Source organism: Zeus faber (assembly GCF_960531495.2).
Source record: "Zeus faber genome assembly, chromosome: 22".
NCBI classification, from domain to species: Eukaryota; Metazoa; Chordata; class Actinopteri; order Zeiformes; family Zeidae; genus Zeus; species Zeus faber.
Window position 1 is genome coordinate 22,733,581 of NC_137209.1, and position 22,500 is coordinate 22,756,080.

Genomic DNA, 22,500 nt, shown 5'->3' on the forward strand with positions numbered 1-22,500 from the left:
CACCCACACCCACGCCTCCGGGGGCTTTGCATGCCTGAATAATGCAGATCCTTCGTGCTCAACTCAAGCCGGTTCCACGGCGACCGACAGGACAGGAGCCCTTCATCCTTACCCTCACCTTCATCTTCACCCTCACCTTCATCTTCACCCTCACCTTCATCTTCACCTTCATCTTCACCTTCACCCTCACCTTCATCTTCACCCTCACCTTCATCTTCACCTTCATCGTCATCTTCACCCTCACCCTCACCTTCACCCTCACCTTCATCTTCACCTTCACCTTCATCTTCACCTTCATCTTCATCTTCACCTTCACCTTCACCTTCATCTTCACCCTCACCTTCCCCATCACCTTCATCTTCACCCTCACCTTCACCCTCATCTTCACCTTCACCCTCATCTTCATCTTCACCTTCACCCTCATCTTCACCTTTATCTTCGTCTTCGTCCTGACGTACATTTAACCGTTACCGTGGTAACACAGGGGGTCAGAGTTCACAGCGTTTCGAGACGAGCGCCGCCCGAAAGTACAAGCGGCTGAATCACATGAGCACGGCACGCAGGCTGACGGGGGACACTCTTGCTTTGGAACCCCGTTGCCATGACGCCATCGGTCGGCCATCTTGGTCAGAAGGACGGCACTTTGCTTCTCGCCCCGCCCCCCTGGCCGCCCGTTGCATATCCCATGGTATCTCCGCCTGCCCAGAGAATCCATCGCTGCGCCGTTAATGTGGGGTGTAGACACACAGCATCGCTGGTTGCTATGGCAACTAGGACCCGTCAAAGTGATACTACGGTGTTTTTGGATGTCGGCCTCTGCTTTTAGAATCAACATCTCTGAGTCCAGAACTAAAGATGACGATGGCGGGTCGCAGGACTCGACCGGTCGCTCCTTTGAAGAAAGGAACATTACACCGCTCGGCGTAATCAACCGGGGGCCCGGGGGCCAGACGTGGCCCCAGGGTGGAGCTGGCGGCGTGAATTGAGGCGTGGCAGGGAGTCAGGCCCACGCGTCGGACATATCACGCCCGCTCTGCTCGACGCTTTCAATCTCCCTCCAGCACCGGTGGACGCCACGTGCCGGCCGCCACGTGCCGGCCGCTGGCAGACCCTGCAGCCCCGGGGCTGCAGGGTCTGCTACGGAGCCCGACGCCGAATAACTGTGTTGACATCTGTGTCCTGGAAAGTTACTTCAACAAGGACAAAGTGTTGTCGACTGAATTACATCTGACGGTTTGTAAGGAGGCACCGATTTATCGGCGGTACATCGGTATCGGCCGGTATTGGTCTTGTTTACGGCTATGCGCCTCTCGGCAAATAAGACGACATTCACCGATGGCAGCGGCCGATGTTTATCAGAATCAGAATAAGAAATGCTTTAAAAATCCCAGGGGGAAATTACTTTTATCCAGTGTTTCCCACACAGACTCAACTTGGGCGCGGCTCCCCGGTCTACTGACCGAGATGGGCCGCCGAGGCATATTCCAGCAGCCATTTCAGTATTTTACATTTATTTATTTTACACCGTCTGAGAGGACGACGGCATCCGCGATCCATTTTAGAAGACGCGGACACGGCTCTCTGCATCGGGTCGAGCAGGAGGTGATGCTGCGTTCACGGGAACTCGGAAGAAAAAAAATCGACACAGAAATAAATAGTTATTTTAAACATCGATATCGGCCCAGAATTCCACAATCGGTGCATCCCTAAAGGTTAGCAATGAACCGTTGAGAAATGCCCGCAGGGTTTGGTACCAACAGCTTTGCATTTTCATTTTCTTGGCTTTACAAGTGGAGGGACACTCTCAACGGTGAAGAAGATCCAGATTGAAACCAGGCGGGAAACCTGGCGCACACAGACGTGGAGGAGCCCCGAGACCGCCGCGGCGCCGCCAGTGAGACTGCTTAACGCGAGAAGCCAGGAACGTAAACAGCCACGAGGAGACTTTTCAGAGAGCCTTAATATCCACTAATCAATGAATTCTCCAGGAGCCCTTCCCTCCTGGCCCTGTCTTATTATAGGGTGTGAAACCAATCTCCGAGGTAACTGATTAAACAGTTGATAAACGAGGAGAAGGGATCGATGAAGCCGCACGTCCCCGGCGTTGCGTGGCTTTCGTGGGAAGAGCCAAAGATTAACCGTCAAACGATCGCGTTGAGTCAGTGTCAGGCAGGAACTGCTCAGATCAACGGATGTGGCTGAAAAGTACGTGGTGGCAATTCAATAACAGTTAGCATTGGGAAGCATCCCTGTTAGCTTGTTATGTTGTCGTGTAACACTCAGAGGGGGCGGCAGTTCATCCCCAGCTCCTCCCAATCCTCCGCAGAGACACAACGTGCAGCCGCCCGGCAGGACCGACGTTGCCCCCCGGCAGGACCGTCGTTCCCACCCAGGAGGACCGTCGTTACCCCCCGGCTGGACCGTCGTTTCCGCCCGGCAGGATCGTCGTTCCCGCCCGGCGGGACCGTCGTTCCCACCCAGGAGGACCGTCGTTACCCCACGGAAGGACCGTCATTCCCGCCTGGTGGGACCGTCGTTCCCGCCCGCCAGGACTGTCGTTGCCCCCCGGCAGGACCGTCGTTCCCACCCAGGAGGACCGTCGTTACCCCCCGGCAGGACCGTCGTTCCCGCCCGGCAGGATCGTCGTTCCCGCCCGGCGGTACCGTCGTTCCCACCCAGGAGGACCGTCGTAACCCCAGGGAAGGACCGTCATTCCCGCCTGGCGGGACCGTCGTTCCCACCCAGGAGGACCGTCGTTACCGGCTGGACCGTCATTACCGCCCGGCAGGACCATCGTTACCCTCCGGCCGGACCGTCGTTACCGCCCAGCCGGACCGTCGTTACCGGTCAACGCCCCCATGCCGCAAAATCACCAGGATCTGGACGTGAAGGTCAACAGACAGGACGGGACTGTTAGCATCGCTAGTCAGTTAGCTGCAAACTGAAAGTGCCAGGATTGGCTGGGTATGATCCAACTGGCCCTAACCGGTCCCACCTGGCCCCAGGTGGTCGTAACTCCTCCTATCTGGCACTCTTTTGGCCCTCACAGATCCTATCCGGTCTGATCCCAAGTGGCCCTCTGGCCGTATGTGGTCCTATCTCGCCCTATTTGACCCTACATGTCCCTGTCTCACCCTATATGGCCCTGTCTGACCCTATGTGGCCCTGTCTCACCCTATGTGGTCCTGTCTCACCCTATGTGGTCCTGCCTCGTCCTATGTGGCCCAACCCGGTCCTATTCTGTCCCAAATGGCCCTCTCTGGCCGTATGTAGTCCTTTCTCGCCCTATTTTGGCCCAGTCCGGCCCGACGTGGCCCTACAGTATCTGGACCTATGTGGCCCGATACCAGCTGGCTCTGCCTGGCCCTACGCCGTCCCATCTGGCCCCGACTTGGCCCCGTTTAGCCTGGAGGAGGTGTGATGACTGTGGAATACTGAGGGAGCCATGGCCAAAACGTTACCACACTATGACATCTTGAATCTTGGGGGGTGTGTGTGTGTGTGTGTGTGTGTGTGTGTGTGTGTGTGTGTGTGTGTGTGTGTGTGCAGGAGTCTAGGTTTGAACATGCATACTTGGAGGTGACAGAGGGATGGAACTGAAGACGCTGCAGCCAAACGTCAGGATGGAAAACTGGTGGAATTCACCTTGAAAAGGAGGAGAAGCCGCCCTCACTTGCATCAACACTTTTCTGTCTTCCTTTCCTTCCTTCCTTTCCTTCCTTCCTCCCTCCCTGCTTGCTTCATTCCTTTCTCCCTTCTTTCCTACCTTCCGTCCTTCCTCCCTTCATCCTTTCCTTCCTTCCTCCCTGCCTACCCTCCTTCTCCCTTCCTTCCCGCCCTCCATTCAATGCTCCATCCCTCCTCCCTTCATCCTTCACCCCTCCCTTATTTCCCTCGTTCCCTCCTTTCCTTTCCTTCCGTCCTTCCTCCCTCCCTCCCTCCCTCCTTTCCTCCCTTCCTCCCTCCTCCCCTTCCTTCCTTCCTCCCTCGCACCCTCCGTCCCTTTCTTCCTTCCTCCTTTCCTTCCTTCCCCCCTCCCTCCCTGCTTTTCCTCCTTCCTTCCTCCTCCCCTTCCTTCCTTCCTTCCCTCCTTCCTTCCTTCCTCCCTCCCTCCTTTCCTTCCTTCCTTCTCTTGACAGTATAAATATATGAAATCACCGCTTCATGTTTATTGATGTTCAGGTGAAGGTTTTCAGGAAGAGCTGAGTGAGAAGCCGTGGTCCTCAGAGGGCGACTCCAGAAGAAGCAACGACAGTAGAAACCATGATAGTCCTTATTAGAAGTCTCTTATTCATATTATTGTTATTGATATTATTATTATTATTATTATTATTACTACGAGTGTAAATGTCTTGTGGCCCTGTGTGCGGCGAGAGAGAGAGAGAGTGGCAGAGCGAGAGTGAGAGAGAGAGCGAGACGGGGAACGGTTCCATGCCGTTGAGGTTTATCCCATAATATCCCGCGAATAATTCCATTTTTGCTTCCTCGGCATTTTCCTCCTCTTGCCCTTGACTCCGTCCCGGCCGTTGAAAGGAGGCGAAACGCCGCCGATCCTCCTCAAAGCCGCTTTTAATCCCGCTGGTCCGCGGAGACGGATGTGGTGCCGCGGCTCCACGGGTCGCTGGCTCCGTTTCCCGGGCGGGGGCGGAGCGGGCACAGCAGGGGGCGCTTTGGGGAACTTGACTTGAGTTCTTCATGCTGAGGGGAACTAGCTAGGGGACGCATCGAAGGGACACGGGGGGGGGGGGGGGGGGGGGGGGGGGTTGAAGGGTCCCTCCAGGTCCTTCCGTTAATCCCGGATCTCCGTCGACGGGGAAAAACCCAACGCTTCCGGGCGTCTCCCGACATCCCAAAAACGATGCCGCGTGACCCTCCTCGCCGTACATCCACCGGGAGAACACTTCCGAGAAGGTGTATTCCCCCCCCCCCCCCCGCCCCCCCTCTCTCCTCCCCTCCCTCTCCCCGTCTCTTGATAATCCACGGACCGAGCGTCCTCCTATAGCTGCGTGGTCACCGAGTCCTCCACCACCTCGCAGCTGTCCTCCACCAGGTCCTCGCACGGCCCCACCCAGCCGCCCGTCATCATCGTCATCACCCCGCCCTCCCCCCGGAGTCTCCCGCCCGGCCCTCCCCCGCCTCCTCCTCCTCCTCCCCCCATCATCCCTCCTCCTCCTCCTCCGCCTCCGCCCCCCATCACGCCGCCGACGCCGCCCTCGAAAACGTCCTCGCTGGAGTCGAGCAGCCGCGAGCTGGACTCCGACATGTTGGAAGCGCAGTGCAGCGACTGGCAGGGGCAGGGCGGGGGCAGCGGCAGCGTCAGCAGCGAGTCCCTGCCGTTGGTCCTCCGCGGGGAGAGGGCGGGGCCGAGGCCGAAGCCCAGGCCGCGGCTGCGCACGGGGCCGAGGCCGACGCCGCCCGGACCCCGCCCCACCTCGTTCAGGCGGGTCTCGCTCTGGGTCACGCGGGCGAGTCCGAAGTCGGCGCGGCCCGCCAGCGGGTGGAGCAAGCCGTCGGAGATGGTGTAGGAGGGCGGGGAGCAGGGGAGGGCGGGGCCCTTGCGGTGCGAGCGGGAGAACAGGAAGGAGAGGCGCTGGAAGGAGTCCGTCTTGGGCCGCGGGGCGGAGAGGCGCTGCAGGCGGCTCCGGGTCCGAGCGAGGGATGAGGAGAAGGAGGACGACAGCGAGGAAGAGGAGAAGGAAGAGGAGGAGGACGGCAGCGGCGTCACCAAGGGCGGCGGGGCGATGGCGGTCTTCAGCCCGTTGCTCTTTGGTTTCCCCTCCTCCTCCTCCTCCTCCGCCTCCCCCCACACCGCTCCTTCCTCCATCTCCTCCTCCGCCCGCTCCGCCGCGGGTGTCCCCGCGATGGAGCGCACGAGGGCGGAGACGCCGTACTTGGGCGTCAGCCGCACATCGTCGTCGGGCAGGGTGAGGAAGCTGACGTACTTTGACCTCTGACCACCTCCTCCTCCTCCTCCTCCTCCTCCTCCTCCTCGTCCTCCTCCCCCTCCTGCCCCTCCTGCCCCCGCCCCTCCTCCTCCTCCTCCTCCTCCTCCTCCTCCGTCACCCGATTCGCTGTCGTCCTCCGAGGCGACGCCCCCCTCGTCTCTCATTGGCTCGCTGGAGGACGAGTAGTGGCGTCGCGGCGGACGCCGGTTCCCGAGGAGGTCCAGCACCTCGTAGCGGAAGCTGGAGATGTCCTGTTTCAACTCCTGGAGGGAGGGAGGGAGGGAGAGAGAGAGGGAGAGAGAGAGGGAGAGTGAGACAGGCAAAGCACCGCCGCAGAGATTAACAACAACAGTGAAAATCAAAAAGGGGAGAAAGAGAATTTGAGGGGGACAAAGAGGGTCATGGATGGAGGGAGAGAGACCCAGCCTTCCTCCATCCTCCCTCCACCCCATCCTTCCTCCCTCCCTCGTTCCCTTCCTCCCTCCCTCCCATCCTTCCTCCATCCCGTCCCCATTTCAGTTAAAAACATCTAGTTAATATCATAAACAACAGAAGACAGCGCTCCTCAGTTACTTCTTCCAGTGAGTATTTCTACTTCGTTACTTCTCTCCCTCAGAGACCCCACTGTTTACTTTCTGCTGAAGTTAAGCCACAGATTATTAGATAGAACATGTGGTGACTCATCTCACGCTTGCACCCGATGCGCGCACACACACACATGCACATAAACACACACACACACACACACACACACACACACACACACACACACACACACACACACACACACACACACACACACACACACACACACACACACACACACGGGTACCTTGAAGTTCTCCTCCGTCAGCCCTTCGTCCGTCTTGGCGCTGCGTATCATGGCCGCCACGTACCTCTTCACCAGGCTGCGGATCACTTCCTGTTGGGGGGTTGTCGCCATAGTTACCGCACAGACAGACAGACAGACAGACAGACAGACAGATAGACAGATAGATAGATAGATAGATAGATAGATAGATAGACAGATAGATAGATAGATAGATAGATACATAGCCATGTACATGTTGTTGTTTTTTTCTATGTTTATGTTTCTGCTCATCCCACAGCTCGTCACAGGACAGAGTTGTTGCAGCAGTTGTTGATGATTTAAGAATGACTAAAGAGCTGCATTGCAGGTTGAGAAGTTGAACCCCCCTTGCAGACTAACTCTGTCTGAGATGCAATGGAACAAATATAAATAAATACTCTGTGTTGTATGTGCAGCACGCTGACAACACAGGTTAACAAAGAAAAGAGAAAAGAAAAGAAAAATGAAAGATAGATAGATGACAGATAGATAGATGGAGTTTTGGCTCTACTCTGTCATTTGAATCTCTCTCTGCTTTAGCCGTGTAACGCTGAACGACAAACAAGATGAGAAACAAAACAACAACAAGATACATGGACGCTTATCAAAATAAAGAGCCATCAGTGCCAAACCCTAATGTACCACTCCGTCATCTGCCGTCCATCTTTGCCAGAATGACACACGAGGCGAGGACTTGAAGTGTGGTTCTGAATTTCCCTTTCTGTTTCCATGTTTCCTTTGATGAATTTATTCACCCGACCAGAAGAAAACGAGTCCAAGGGACAACGTGCAGCCAGCCGCTCCTTATTGGAAAAATAACCCCGACAGGTTGGTCCTAGCACTGAAGGGCGTTATTTTACCATAACGACAGGTTGGCTGCACATTATCCTTCTTATTACACGGCTTATAACACTAAATAAATGAATACATTGACACGGAATATTGATTTGAAAAGATTTTATAACTGGTATATCGAGTCTGAGAGCTTCCACTGAGGAAAATATTTACTGTTATTAATATAAAATTTGACATGTATAACTCCATTGTAGTTTCTATGTGGTGTCACCAGATCACGCCACTGGCTGGTGCTTTGCCCGATTCATGAAAATACGAAAAACGGTAGTCCACAAAAACTCATGACCACGCCGAGTCGAATCCACTGAAATGCGCGGCTGAGTGATGCGCCAAGATCGAGTCAGGCATCGGAAAAATAGAAGCCGTGCAATTGTAATTACTCACAGAAATACCACAACGTATTTTGTATTTAATGGAAACGTATCTTATTGAAAATGTAATCACCACGCAACGTCACCACTGAAATTACTGGGTGACGCAGTGTGCTTCAGGAAGATTTAAACTGAATGCCAGAACGGGAACATGCAGACATAAGTCCATGTTGGTTTGTCCAGACGTATGTCCACAATGTATTTCATGGAACCGTAACTTACTGAAAATGTAATCCAAGTAAAAAAGTCAACAAATAAATGAGGCGCCCGACACGGCACCAAACGACCACCGTCACAGAGAGAGCAGCTCTACTTCCGCTGACAAAACGCTGAGTTCTAACAATGACAAGTTCTGCTTCACGGGCGAACATGGAGGGTTCTTTTCAAGACAGGAGGGTTGTGCTGTGTCGACCGCAGAGAGGGAACCCCGCGAGCTGAGCAACCAGGAAATCGTGCTGCGTTTCCGAGAACCCGGGGAAACTATGAAACGCACCCAACACGACTAAAATGGGCCCCGTGTACTGCTGCCTGCAGCTTTATTTATTATTATTATTTGGAAATGACTGAGTACTGATTGCCCGCTATTGACAAATCAGAATGCATTATTGCGCCGCATTGAGCCGTGCCCCAATTTCTTTCAATTGGATCTGATGTGAAAACTACGTTAAAAAAATGAATGCAGCTTTTATTTACATTGGTATTTGCCTTTGGACTAAATATTGATCCAGTGTAATCCATCTCAGCTGTTCGGAATTAAGCGTGGAATTAAAACTTCAAAACGTGTAAACACGTGGGATTAATGTCCAAGAATCAGGACTGGCAGCGCTGGATCTGCAGCACTGAGCGCAGGTCAGACCTCCACCTCCAGATTAAGCTGCTGTCGCTCTCTCCCTCGGCGCCCATGCCAACGTCGCTCGCGCCCACAAATCGCTAAATAATGCTTGATAATTGAAGATGAGGGAAAAGAAAGAGTAGCGTGTTATGGTAACGCCGCCCTGTTCGCTGGCGGAAAACCAGGAAAATGTTCTTTCCAAAACGAGCGTCGAGCCAATTAAGATCTGAGACGATGCAAAGGAACATGAGGAGGGCTGCCAAACAAAGTGATGGATGGATGACAAGACAGACAGACAGACAGACAGACAGACAGACAGACAGACAGATATATACTGTAGATAGATAGATAGACAGACAGACAGACAGACAGACAGACAGACAGACAGACAGACAGACATACTGTAGATAGATAGATAGACAGACAGACAGACATATATACTGTAGATAGATAGATAGATAGACTGACAGACAGACAGACAGACAGACAGATAGATAGACAGATAGATAGATAGAATGGAATGTGTTCTATACTGTTTTTATGATAGAACTGGTTCCTGGAACTGGGCGGAATGGGTTCCATATTGTTTTTATTATAGAGCTGGTTCCTGTAACTGGTCGGAATGGGTTCTATACTGTTTTTATTATACAACTGGTTCATGGAACTGGTCGGAATGGGTTCTATACTGTTTTTATTATAGAGCTGGTTCCTGGAACTGATTGGAATGTGTTCTATATTGTTTTTATTATACAACTGGTTACTGGAACTGGTCATAATGGGTTCTATACTGTTTTTATTATGGAACTGGTTCCTGGAACTGGTTGAAATGGGTTCTATACTGTTTTTATTATACAACTGGTTCCTGGAACTGATCGGGAATGGGTTCTATACTGATTCCATTATAGAACTGGTTCCTGGAACTGGTTATAATGGGTTCTTTACTGTTTTTATTATAGAACTGGTTCCTGGAACTGGTTTGAATGGGTTCTATACTGTTTTTATTATAAGACTGGTTCCTGGAACTGGTCTGAATGGATTCTATACTGTTTTTATTATAGAACTGGTTCCTGGAACTGGTCATAATGGGACTGTTTTTATTATAGAACTGGTTCCTGGACCTGGTCTGAATGGGTTCTATACTGTTTCTATTATAGAACTGGTTCCTGGAACTGATAGGAATGGGTTCTATACTGTTTTTATTATACAACTGGTTCCTGGAACTGGTCGGAATTGGCTCTGTACTGTTTTTATAATAGAACTGGTTCCTGTAACTGGTCGGAATGTGTTCGATACTGTTTTTTACGATAGAGCTGGTTCCTGGAATTGGTCATAATGGGTTCTATACTGTTTTTATTATAGAGCTGGTTCCTGGAACTGGTCGGAATGGGTTCTATACTGTTTTTATTAAACAACTGGTTCTCAGAACTGGTCGGAATGGGTTCTAACCCTCACACACACACACACACACACACACACACACACACACACACACACACACACACACACACACACACACACACACACACACACACACACACACTCACCTGGTAGTGTTGGTTCTGGATCAGGCTGTCAGCGTGTCGCTCCTGGAGAAACAAAACAGTCACAACATCAGTCTTTACACACTCGTCCATCAACTCCACCTCCCTCTTCACCTCCATCATCTCCACCTCCATCACCTCCACCATCTCCACCTCAAACAACTCCAACTCTGTCATCTCAAACATAATATTGACACCATCTCTATCTACCGGCCCATCCCCCTCTCCACCATCTCCACCTAACTCTCTACCTCCCTCTCAATATCCCTCTCTCCTCCTCCTTCTCCACCTAACTCCATCTCCACTGTACCTCCCTCATCCCCACCTCCCCTTCACATCTCGCCCCCCTCCATCATTGCCACCTCACTCTTTCCAGCTCCCTTTAGTCGACCTCCCTCTCTCCACCCATCTTTTGGATGTTCTCAGCCTCCATCAGGGCATAGCACTGGACCACATCACTCGCTCTGTTGGTTAAACCCACTGTTTGTGACCGGGTGCCAATGTAAACACAACTTCAGTCCAGTTTAAACAGCAGAGTCAGTCTGCTACCTTATATGTAAACAGTCCCACAGGCACTCTGTGGTTTCTGCATATATTATTATTATTATTATTATTATTTCTGATATTTTTATTATTGGGCTAGTTTTAGGTTAACCCTGATATTATTATTATTATAATTATCATCATTATCATTATCATCATCATCATCATCATTATTATAATTATTTGTATTATTATTGGGTTGGTGTTGGGTTAACCCTAATATTATTATAATTATTTACAGCTAGCTTTAACTTTAACAGTGCTTTAATATTTATTACTCTCTCTCTCTCTCTCTCTCTCTCTCTCCCTCTCTCTCTCTCATTCCGTCCCAGTGTCTCTCGACCCTGGTCAGATCTCTGCAGTGTGAATGTGTGAATCTACGTGGGCTGGTTGGGTTACATAACTCCGCTGTTTTAACTGAACAACTCAACATGCACTGTGTGTGTGTGTGTGTGTGTGTGTGTGTGTGTGTGTGTGTGCGTGTGCGTGCTTGCGCATGTGTGTGTGTGCGTGTGTGTGTGTATGCGTGTGTGTGTGTATGCGTGTGTGTTTGTGTGTCTGTGTATACAGGCTTGCATGAATGTGAGTACTTGTCCAATTTGTGAAATGTGTGTGTGTGTGTGTGTGTGTGTGTGTTTTCCTAGATATGCATCAATTTACACGTGCCTAGGTGTGTGTGCATGATGGATGAGCTGTGGTGTGTGTGTGTGTGTCTCAGGGAGAAAGAGAGAGTAAAAATGGGAGAGCGAGCATGCCTTCCCGTTGTGTTCCGCTTCGTTAGGTTTATTCCATAGAGGTGCGGAACGCTTCTCTCCATCTGAATCAGTGTTTCAGAGCATGAAGAACCTGAGCGCAAGGCACAGCTGAGTGTGTACTTCTACTGAATACACACTGTGCATGTTCTCTGGGCCACATTAACACACATAACAATCACAGCTTCTTTTATACAATTCAGAATTTGTACATCAAGGAAGAATCATTTACGTATAGTTCCATACTAGTATTACATATAGTTCCATACTACTATTACATATAGTTCCATACTAGTAGTTTATATAGTTCCATACTACTATTACATATAGTTCCATACTAGTATTACATATAGTTCCATACTACTATTACATATAGTTCCATACTACTATTACATATAGTTCCATACTCGTACTGCATAAAGTTTCATACTAGTACTACATATAGTTCCATACTAGTATTACATAGAGTTCCATAGTACTATTACATAGAGTTCCATACTACTATTACATATAGTTCCATACTAGTATTCCATAGAGTTCCATACTAGTACTACATAAAGTTCCATACTACTATTACATATAGTTCCATACTAGTATTCCATAGAGTTCCATTCTAGTACTGTATATAGTTCCATACTCGTATTACACATAGTTCCATACTCGTACTGCATATAGTTCCATCCGAGGACGACATATAATTCCATACTCGTACTACATATAGTTCCATACTATTACTACATATAGTTCCATACTAGTATTACATAGAGTTCCATACTAGTACTGCCTATAGTTCCATCCTAGGACGACATATAGTTCCATACTAGTACTACATATAGTTCCATACGAGTATTCCACATCACAAACAGAAAAGTGAATGCCGTTATTTGCACAGGCTCTTAAAGACATAGAGTATATACAGTATATAGTATATAGTGTAAAGTAAATAAAGGAGATACTTTAAAATAACATGGCAGACAACAAGCCAGCGGGGCTTCCATGTCACTGCTCCTGCTTGACAAACAAAGCCTCTCATACACAAGTAAAGCAAAACAATTGCATCTCAAGGTGCAGTCTGCCTCGGCGGCGGGCGGAGTCAGTCCTGAGATGAGGACGGACGTGGTCGTTCTGCGTGGACGCTACATCAGCCAGCGTCCCCCTGCACCTCAGGACCAGCACTGCGGCTCCCCCTGGCGACAATAGCGTTTCCTTGTTGTCAGGCGGCGTGCATCCAGCCTGACGGGCTGCGGCGTTCCTCCTCCTCCCTCGTTTCCTCCATGTATGAACACAACACCCGCTTGGCGTGACTCAAAGACGCACTTCTGAGGCACGCGGGGCCCGCCCACGCCTCGCCGCTCCGCCCCCCCCCTGACTCACGTGACTCGAGCATGTCAACGCACGGGCCGGTTCCCATGGCGACCCCTTAACGGGAGCACGGCTCGCCGGCCGCTACGCCGGTGGCCGGTCGTTTGGCTGAGGTCAGCCACGAAGTACGGAGTAGACACGAACGTGCGGCGCCGTGGCCCCTGCGGGCGGCGCCGTGGCCCCTGCGGGCGGCGCCGTGGCGCCTGCTGAAGATGTGTTGTCGGCAGGGGGGGCGTTGAGGTTGTGCAGAAAACTGTAACTGTAGGACCACATCTTTCCTCCCACTCGAGGAGGTGATCACTGTTATAACGGCCCAATAGGAGCAAGTTGTTGCTGTTGTTGCCCTTGGTTACACATCTCCCAAACCAATCAGGAGAAGTTGTATCTGATCCCCTCTCATCTCACCAACATCCAGGGAAATTCAACTGCAGCCCAACGATCAGGAGCCACTGTTCCACTCCAGTGACCATGACGTTGGGAAGCTTCTTTTGGAAGAACACACCAAACACCCCGAGGCCAATTCCTTGCAATTCAATTGAACTCTTCTCTGAAGATATATTTTAGAGCGGGTGAAGTACTGACGAGGGCGGACAACCCCGGGAATTTGTCTCAGCCTCTTGGATTGAAAAAAAAAACAGCTCTCAGGACTTTCTGACTTCAGGCTGAGATGACAAGACACAAAGACAGAGGATGTTGTGTTTCTAGGTCGTAGATTGGTGTTGGGTATCAGGGATTTGGGTTTAAGGGATGTATACGTAGAGGAACATTTGGGTTTTTTTATGACGAAGTACTAGTGTTAACAATATTCACAACATGAAGGAAATACTTGCATATTTCCATCATACACAATCTTATTTTGAATGGATATAAGTACTCACCCCGAACCCTAAAACCACACGGTTATCAACGTAGCACTGCCTCAAAGAAACAAATACTTTGAAACCGTCTCATGTACGGGAAGCTCAGCTCACAGTACTTTTCCCCGTCCACCTACCGTGAACTCCCGCAGGTTCTCACACTTGTGCGAGTCCTCGGCCGGCGGCGGCCCCGCCCTGCAGAAGCGGTTGTGGAGCCACATGAGCAGGTACCACACCGACTTGGGGCTGGGGATGATGTTGAACGGCGGCGGCAGCGTCCCGCCCTCGTCGAAGTAGCTCATCCACAGGTTGGTGCGGGCGAACTTCCACTCGATGTCGGCGTGGTCCTGGGGGTGAGACAGGCGGAAGGAAGAAGGACGGGATGAGTACCTGCTGAAAAACATTTCACTTTAGGTCATAAGTGCAGTGTAATGTGTGACAAATACATCATTAGAACCTCTTTGAATCCATACTGCAGCGCATTACACTACAGTACATAACACTACAGTAAAGTATACAGTAGTACACTACAGTACATTACACTACAGTACACTACACTGCAGTACACCACAGTACATTACAGTAGTACACTACAGTATAATACACTACACTACAGTACAATAGACTACGGGAACAGTATACAGTAGTACAGTATAGTATAGTGCACTACAGTGCAGTATACAATAGTACACCACAGTACAGTACAGTACACTACAGTATAGTACAGTATAGTACACTACACTACAGTACAGTAGATTATAGTACACTACAGTACAGTATAGTAGAGTAAAGTACACAACAGTACAGTACAGTACAGTACACTACAATATAGTACAGTATACTATAGTAGAGTAGAGTAGAGTACAGTAGAGTGGAGTATAGTACTCACAGCGATGAGCTGGTAGGAGTTGTTCATCATGGCGATGAGCATGTTGAGCAGAACCACCAGAGAGATGACGTTGTACGTTCCAAACATGGTGGCTCCAACAAACTCCGTGAACTCATGACGAGCCTTGACATTGGTGACGTAGAGGTTGAGGAGCCCGAAGATGGACCAGAACAGAGACTGGAGGGTCTCGAACAGCCTGAGGGGGGAGGAAGGGGGAGGAGGGGGGAGGAGGGGGGAGGAAGGGGGAGGCGAGGGTCATTGAGCGTAAATGTTATGAGCCCCCAAACGTCTTCACCACGAAGCTCTAAGAGGCTTCAGTGAAGAGTATGTGGTGCTGGGGTCCAGGGCCAGATACCACCACCCCGAGCCTCGGGTCAGCACCACCCAACAAACAAGACTTAAATACACAAATAAAAACAGTTGTCGGGCAAAACACCACAAAAGCACCGAGCAAAACGGGTCCATATTTGGCCCTAAGTCCCGGCACCCGGTACCAGGCAAGAAAGACATCGACTCGGTCCAGACTCAGCCGGGTCCGGGACTTGGTTGAGTCTGGACCCAAAAGGTCCAGAGAGGGCTGCGTCCCGGTCATGACCCGGTCCGGATCCACCAGGACCTGACGGGTCCAGATTGGCCTGGGTTCCAAGTCCTGGACCGGACCAGGTCCCGGACTCGGCCGGGTCCTGGTCCTGGTCCTGGACTGGGTCTGTATCCCCGAACATGGATGTGTCTGGACCGAGTCAGGGCCAGGACCTCCACCCAGCGAACTAGGTCCAGACTCATGTAGGTGCGGGCCTCGGTCCGGGTCCAGGACACACAGCACCGGTATCAGAGTGTGGCCCTTCCCCCCGATGAAGAACAACAACAACAACAAGGACAACAAGGACAACAACAACAACAACAACAACAACAAGGACAACAACAACAACAAGGACAACAAGGACAACAAGGACAACAACAACAACAACAAGGACAACAACAACAACAAGGACAACAAGGACAACAACAACAACAACAAGGACAACAACAACAAGGACAAAAGGGAAAACAATAACAACGACAACAACAACAACAAGGACAACAAGAACAAGGAAAACAACCATTACAAGGACAACAACATCAACAAGGACAACAAGGACAACAAGGACAACAACAACAACAAAGACAACAAGGACAACAACAACAACAAGGACAACAAGGACAACAACAAGCACAACAACAAGGACAACAACAACAACAAGGACAACAACAACAACAAGGACAACAAGGACAACGAGGACAACAACAATAACAACAATGACAACAATAACAAGAAGGACAACAAGGAGCGTTCATCTTGTTTATTCAAGTTGTGAACCCTTCGTTCCACGTGCTGTGGAACGACTCCATCAGCCTGGAGGCGAAGCATCAAGATGCATGACTTCTGCACCGCTCTCTCCCACTCTCCCTCCCTCCATCCCTCACTCCGTCTCTCCATCCCTCCCCCCTCTCCCTCCCTCCATCTCTCTCTCCCCCCTCTCTCCCTCCCTCCATCTCTCTCTCCCTCCCCCCTCTCTCCCTCCCCCCTCTCTCCCTCCCTCCGTCTCGCTCTCTTCCTCGCTCATGAAACATTTAGGTGTTAAATTGCGTGATCAATCCCGTGTGTTATTCCGTTTGTTTGTGCACGACTCCCTCTCTCCCTCCATCTGTCTTCCTCGCGTCTCTCACTCCATCTTTTTCTCTCACTCCATCTTTTTCTCTCACTCTCTCTCTTCATCTTTCTCTTTCTCTCTCCCGTTCTGTCTCCATCCTGCAAACAATACATTTATTTTCCCCTGCAGAGTGCTATCTATTTTATAGCTCCATCCATCCATCCATCTGTCCATCCATCACCTATCTATCCACCCATCCATCTATCCATCCACCCATCCATCCTTTCATCCATCCATCCCTCCATCTATCCATCCATCCATCTATCCATCCATCCATCCATCCATCACCTATCATCCATCATCTACCTATCTATCCATCCATCCATCCTTCCATCTATCTATCCATCATCCATCCATCATCTATCCACCCATCCATCATCCATCCATCCACCCATCCATCCATGTATCAATGTATCCATCCATCCATCTGATGTACTGCAGTAGCAAACGGTGCCAAAATGATCCACCAGAGTAGAACTATTTAACAGAGCCAAATACCTCTCATGCAATCTATCTATCCCTCCCCTCTACCACACACACACACACACACACACACACACACACACACACACACACACACACACACACACACACACACACACACACACACACACACACACACACACACACACACACAGAGTTTTTCTCTGAAGCGCTCTCTGGACGTTCATGAGCTCTGAACATTGGAGTGATATAAATGTTCTGTTTGGAGCCAAGAGGAGGAGGGAGGGAGGGAGGGAGGAGGGAGGAGGGGAGGAGAGAAGGAAGGAAAAAGAGGAAATGAGCAACTCTCTTCCTTTCTTTCTCTCTCTCTCTCTCTTCTGTCTTCCTCTCGTTTATATTTCTTCATTCGGAACAGTGTTGTAATATCACGCCCTGTCGCTCTGCTGACCACACCTCCCTCTTGACCTGACTTCATCCCTCTCTCTCTGTCTCTCTCTCTCTGTCTCTCTCTCTCTCTGTCTCTCTCTCTCTCTGTCTCTCTCTCTCTCTCTGTCTCTCTCTCTCTCTCTCTCTCTCTGTCTCTCTCTCTCTGTCTCTCTCTCTCTCTCTCTCTGTCTCGCTCTCTCTCTCATTAGTCAGACACCATCAAAGAGACAAAGAATGTGCACATGTGTAAATTAGCGCAGGTATGGACACACACACACATACATACACACACACACACACATACAGACACACACACAAACACACATACACAGACACACACACACACACACACACACACACACACACACACACACACACACACACACACACACACACACACACACACACAGATGCATACACACACACACACTGAATACATTTTGGATTGTTGAATATTTTAGTGTGCAAAAATACAAAAAGCCTCCAGACCTCCCTCTCCCTCTCTCTTTTACACCACCCATCACCCTCTCCCTCTCTCTCTCTCTCTCTCTCCACATCCCTCTCCCTCACCCCTCTCTCTCCCTCCCTCTTTTACACCACCCATCACCCTCTCTCTCATTGAACCAGGTCTTTCTTGTGGAGAAGCTGGTCCAGGGTAGTACAGGGTGGTACAGGGTAGTACAGGGTAGTACAGGGTGGTACAGGGTGGTACAGGGTGGTACAGGGTAGTACAGGGTGGTACAGGGTGGTACAGGGTAGTACAGGGTGGTACAGGGTGGTACAGGGTAGTACAGGGTGGTACAGGGTGGTACAGGGTAGTACAGGGTGGTACAGGGTGGTACAGGGTAGTAAAGGGTGGTACAGGGTGGTACAGGGTGGTCCAGAGTAGATAGGGGTAGTACAGGGTAGTACAGGGTAGATAATGGTTGTCCATGGTGGTAAAGGGTAGTGCAGGGTAGTACAGGGTAGTACAGGGTAGATAAGGGTAGTACAGGGTAGTACAGGGTAGTACAGGGTAGATAATGGTTGTCCATGGTGGTACAGGGTAGTATAGGGTAGATAATGGTTGTCCATGGTGGTACAGGGTAGTACAGGGTAGTACATGGTAGATAATGGTTGTCCATGGTGGTACAGGGTAGTACAGGGTAGTACAGGGTAGATAATGGTTGTCCATGGTGGTACAGGGCGGTACAGGGTAGATAAGAGTAGTACAGGCTAGTACAGGGTAGTACAGGGTAGATAATGGTTGTCCAGGGTATCAAACATGTTTATCGGGCGAGTCTTTCCAAAAACCCCTCGGCCTGCTCGCCTCAAAGCCTCAAATTGTGATGGAGCGGAGGGTGGGCGGAGTTTGGAACCCGAAACGGAAGGAGGCTCTGATCAGCGGAGGACGCCAGCGCCATCTTTGTTTCCGCGCCCACTCCCAAACACATTCCCACGCCTGAAGAACTCCGCGCAAGGGCTCCGCCTCCGGAGAGGCGTGGCCCTCACAGGCAGCGCCGTTGAGCCCGCGGCGACACATCCGTCCACGGTCGCTCACGTCGTGGGTCGCCAGCTGCGAGGAAACTCCACCTTCCCACCCCTCCTCTTCTCCCCTCCCTCCCTCCCCCCCTCCCTCCCCGCTCTCCCTCCACCCTCTCCCTGCGTTCCCTGGATCGCTGAACGACAGAAGAAACGTCTCTTCAGCCAAATGGCAAATGACAACAATAAGTGCGTTCTCCCCCCTCTTTCTCTCCCTCCCTCCCTCCCTCTCTCTTTCTTTCTTTCTCTCTCTCTCTTTCTCTCTCTCTCTCTCTCTCGGGTGATGTCGTCGCACGGTGCGTCACCTCCGATTGTCGCTTCATCAAAAATTCAACGACCATCCACCGCTTCTGTAGCACTGTCAGACAAACAGAGGGAGGGGGGTGATGGAGGGAGGGAGGGGGGGTGAGAAGGAGGGAGGGAGGGAGGGAGAGAGGGGGGGGGGGAGGGAGGGAGGGAGGGAGAGAGGGAGGGTGGTGATAGACAGAGAGCGGGAGAGAGGGAGGGAGGGAGAGAAGACGAGAAGGTGGAGGGAGGGAGGGAAGGATGGATGGGTGATGGAGTGAGAGAGGCAGAGCGGGAAATGAAGGATAGGAAGAGACTGATATTGTTATTTGAAGGAGGGGAATGGGCGAGAGAAACGCAGAAAGAGAACGAGAGGGAGGGAGGGATGAAGGGAGAGGAAGAGGCTGATATCAGGGATTGAAGGGGGGAGAAAAACAACAAGGGGGAGAGAGGGGGAGAGAGGTGGAGGTGGGGTAAGAGAGACAGAGAGAGTGAAATGGAGGGAGGGGAAGAGGGAGGGAGAGATGGAGGTGGAGAGATGGAAGAAGAAAGGGAAAGAAGGACAGAAAAAGAGGGGGAGGCAAAGTGGTAGAGAAAGAGAGAATGATGGAGAGAATGTTGGAGAGAATGATGGAGAGACGGGGGAAAATGAAAACGCCATCGGCCAACAAAATATCACTCTCATTACGTCCTTCTGCATGGAAATGATCACCCCCTCCATCCCTCCGTCCATCCCTCCATCCCTCCCTCTGTCCATCCATCCCTCCATCCCTCCGTCCATCCCTCCATCCCTCCATCCATCCCTCCATCCATCCCTCCATCCCTCTGTCCATCCCTCCATCCATCCGTCCATCCATCCATCTCTCCATCCATCCCTCCATCCATCCCTCCATCCCTCCCTCCATCTATCCATCCATATCCATCCATCCATCCATCCCTCCCTCCATCCCTCTGTCCATCCCTCCATCCATCCATCCCTCCCTCCATTCATCCATCCCTCTATCCATCCCTCCCTCCATCCCTCTGTCCATCCCTCCATCCATCTATCTATCCATCTATCCCTCCATCCATCCATCTGTCCATCATCCATCCATTCCTCCATCCCTCCTTCATCCATTAATCTAATCCTCCCTCCATCCATTCATCCATCCCTCCATCCATCCATACCTTCCTCTATCCATCCCTAAATCCCTCCATCCATCCATCCATCCATCCATGCCTCCCTAGCTCCATCCCTCACTCCATTCCTCCATCCATCCATCCACCGCCCCCTCCCTCCCTCCCTCCATCCATCCCTCCATCTCTCTCTCTGATTCTCTCACTCCATCCAGTCTCTCATTCACTCAACCCATTTTAATTGTGCTTTGGTTTTATGGTTAATTTCTATTGTGCACATACCTCCTCCTCATCCCTCCATCTCTCATCTTCCTCATCATCCCTCCATCTTCCTCATCATCCCTCCATCTTCCTCATCATCCCTCCATCTCTCATCTTCCTCAACATCCCTCCATCTTTCTTTCCCTCCCTCACCATCCCTCCATCTCTCTTTCTCTTCCTCACCATCTCTCATCTTCCTCATCATCCCTCCATCCCTCTTTGGCTTCCTCTTCATCACTTCGTTCGACAAGATTGTCCTACATTTGACCTTCATTATGATGTCAGCTTTTGACACGTCGTGGTGAAATGCTCCATTTTAATGTAAAAGTTGTAAATAATATGTGACAACAAACAGCCAAAGCCACATAAATGTGTTTGAGTTTTGTGTGGCAGCTGAGGTCGTACGTTGTACTGTCATCGTGACACATCATTGAAGACGTTAAAAAGCGACGAATGAAGACGAAGGTAACGTCTTCATTCATCACTTCAATGATTGTACAACCTCAGCTTCCACACAAGCTCAAACACATTTATGTGGCTTTGGCTGTCAAAGTTATTACCAAATGATGACCATTTTGTTTGCACACACACACACACACACTCACACACACACACACACTCACACACACACTCACACACACACACACACTCACACACTCACGTGGAGAAGGCGTTGTTCTGCCGCTCGCAGCGGATTCCTTTGCAGTTGTTTGGTTCCTCTGAAGCTTTGGTCTCGTAGTAGAAGTAGAGCTGGTTCAGACCGTTAGCGAACGCCAGCAGGACCTGCACGGCGCACACACACACACACACACTCATGCGCACACACACACACACACACACACACACACACACACGCACGCGAACACACACACACACACACGCACACACACACACACACGTTTGGTATTAATAATGTTTGCATCCATATATGTGTATATTTGTGTGTATATAAGTATATATATGTATATATACATAGTGTGTTTAGGTGTGTGTTGATATGTGTGTTGAGGTGTGTGTTAATGTGTGTGTTAATGTGTGTTAAGGTGTGTGTTAATGTGTGTGTGTTAACGTGTGTGTTAACATGTGTGATAACTTGTTTGGTAACGTGTGTGTTAATGTGTGTGTTAAGGTGTGCATTAGTGTGTGTTAACGTGTGTGTTAGTGTGTTAAGGTATGTATTAAGGTATGTGTTCGTGTGTTAGTGTGTTAAGCTGTGTGTAAGTGTGTTAAGGTGTGTGTTAGTGTGTTAAGGTGTGTTAGTGTGTGTAAACATGTGTGTTAGTGTGTTAAGGTGTGTGTCAGTGTGTGTGTGTTGGTGTGTTCAGGTGTGTGTTAGTGTGTGTGTGTTAGTGTGTTCAGGTATGTGTTAGTGTGTATGTTAGTGTGTGTGTTAGTGTGTTCAGGTGTGTGTAAGTGTGTGTGTTAGTGTGTTCAGGTGTGTGTTAGTGTGTGTGTCAGTGTGTTCAGGTGTGTGTTAGTGTGTTCAGGTGTGTGTAAGTGTGTGGGTTAGTGTGTGCAGGTTTGTGTTAGTGTGTGTGTCAGTGTGTTCAGGTGTGTGTTAGTGTATTCAGGTGTGTGTAAGTGTGGGTGTTAGTGTGTGTGTGTGTCAGTGTGTTCAGGTGTGTGTTAGTGTGTGTGTGTCAGTGTGTTCAGGTGTGTGTTAGTGTGTTCAGGTGTGTGTAAGTGTGTGTGTTAGTGTGTTCAGGTGTGTGTTAGTGTGTGTGTCAGTGTGTTCAGGTGTGTGTTAGTGTGTTCAGGTGTGTGTAAGTGTGTGTGTTAGTGTGTTCAGGTGTGTGTTAGTGTGTGTGTCAGTGTGTTCAGGTGTGTGTCAGTGTGTTCAGGTGTGTGTTAGTGTGTGTGTGTTAGTGTGTGTGTGTCAGTGTGTTCAGGTGTGTGTTAGTGTGTGTGTTAGTGTGTTCAGGTGTGTGTTAGTGTGTGTGTTAGTGTGTTCAGGTGTGT

The 22,500-nt window shown here is 50.4% G+C and overlaps 1 protein-coding gene across 1 annotated transcript in view; it reads right to left on the bottom strand.

The window, feature by feature from the left end:
• Positions 1–4,996: 4,996 nt before the first annotated feature.
• The window catches only part of trpc5a (transient receptor potential cation channel, subfamily C, member 5a), a gene marked incomplete at both ends in the record, with an annotated part of 55,934 nt that continues 38,430 nt past the window's right edge, over positions 4,997–22,500 (bottom strand). The window contains 7 exons of the mRNA XM_080023390.1: positions 4,997–5,970; positions 6,064–6,208; positions 6,778–6,867; positions 10,398–10,439; positions 14,046–14,255; positions 14,798–14,993; positions 21,203–21,324. Of these exons, the coding sequence (XP_079879516.1) occupies positions 4,997–5,970; positions 6,064–6,208; positions 6,778–6,867; positions 10,398–10,439; positions 14,046–14,255; positions 14,798–14,993; positions 21,203–21,324 (1,779 nt within the window). The remainder of the gene's footprint in view (positions 5,971–6,063; positions 6,209–6,777; positions 6,868–10,397; positions 10,440–14,045; positions 14,256–14,797; positions 14,994–21,202; positions 21,325–22,500) is intronic.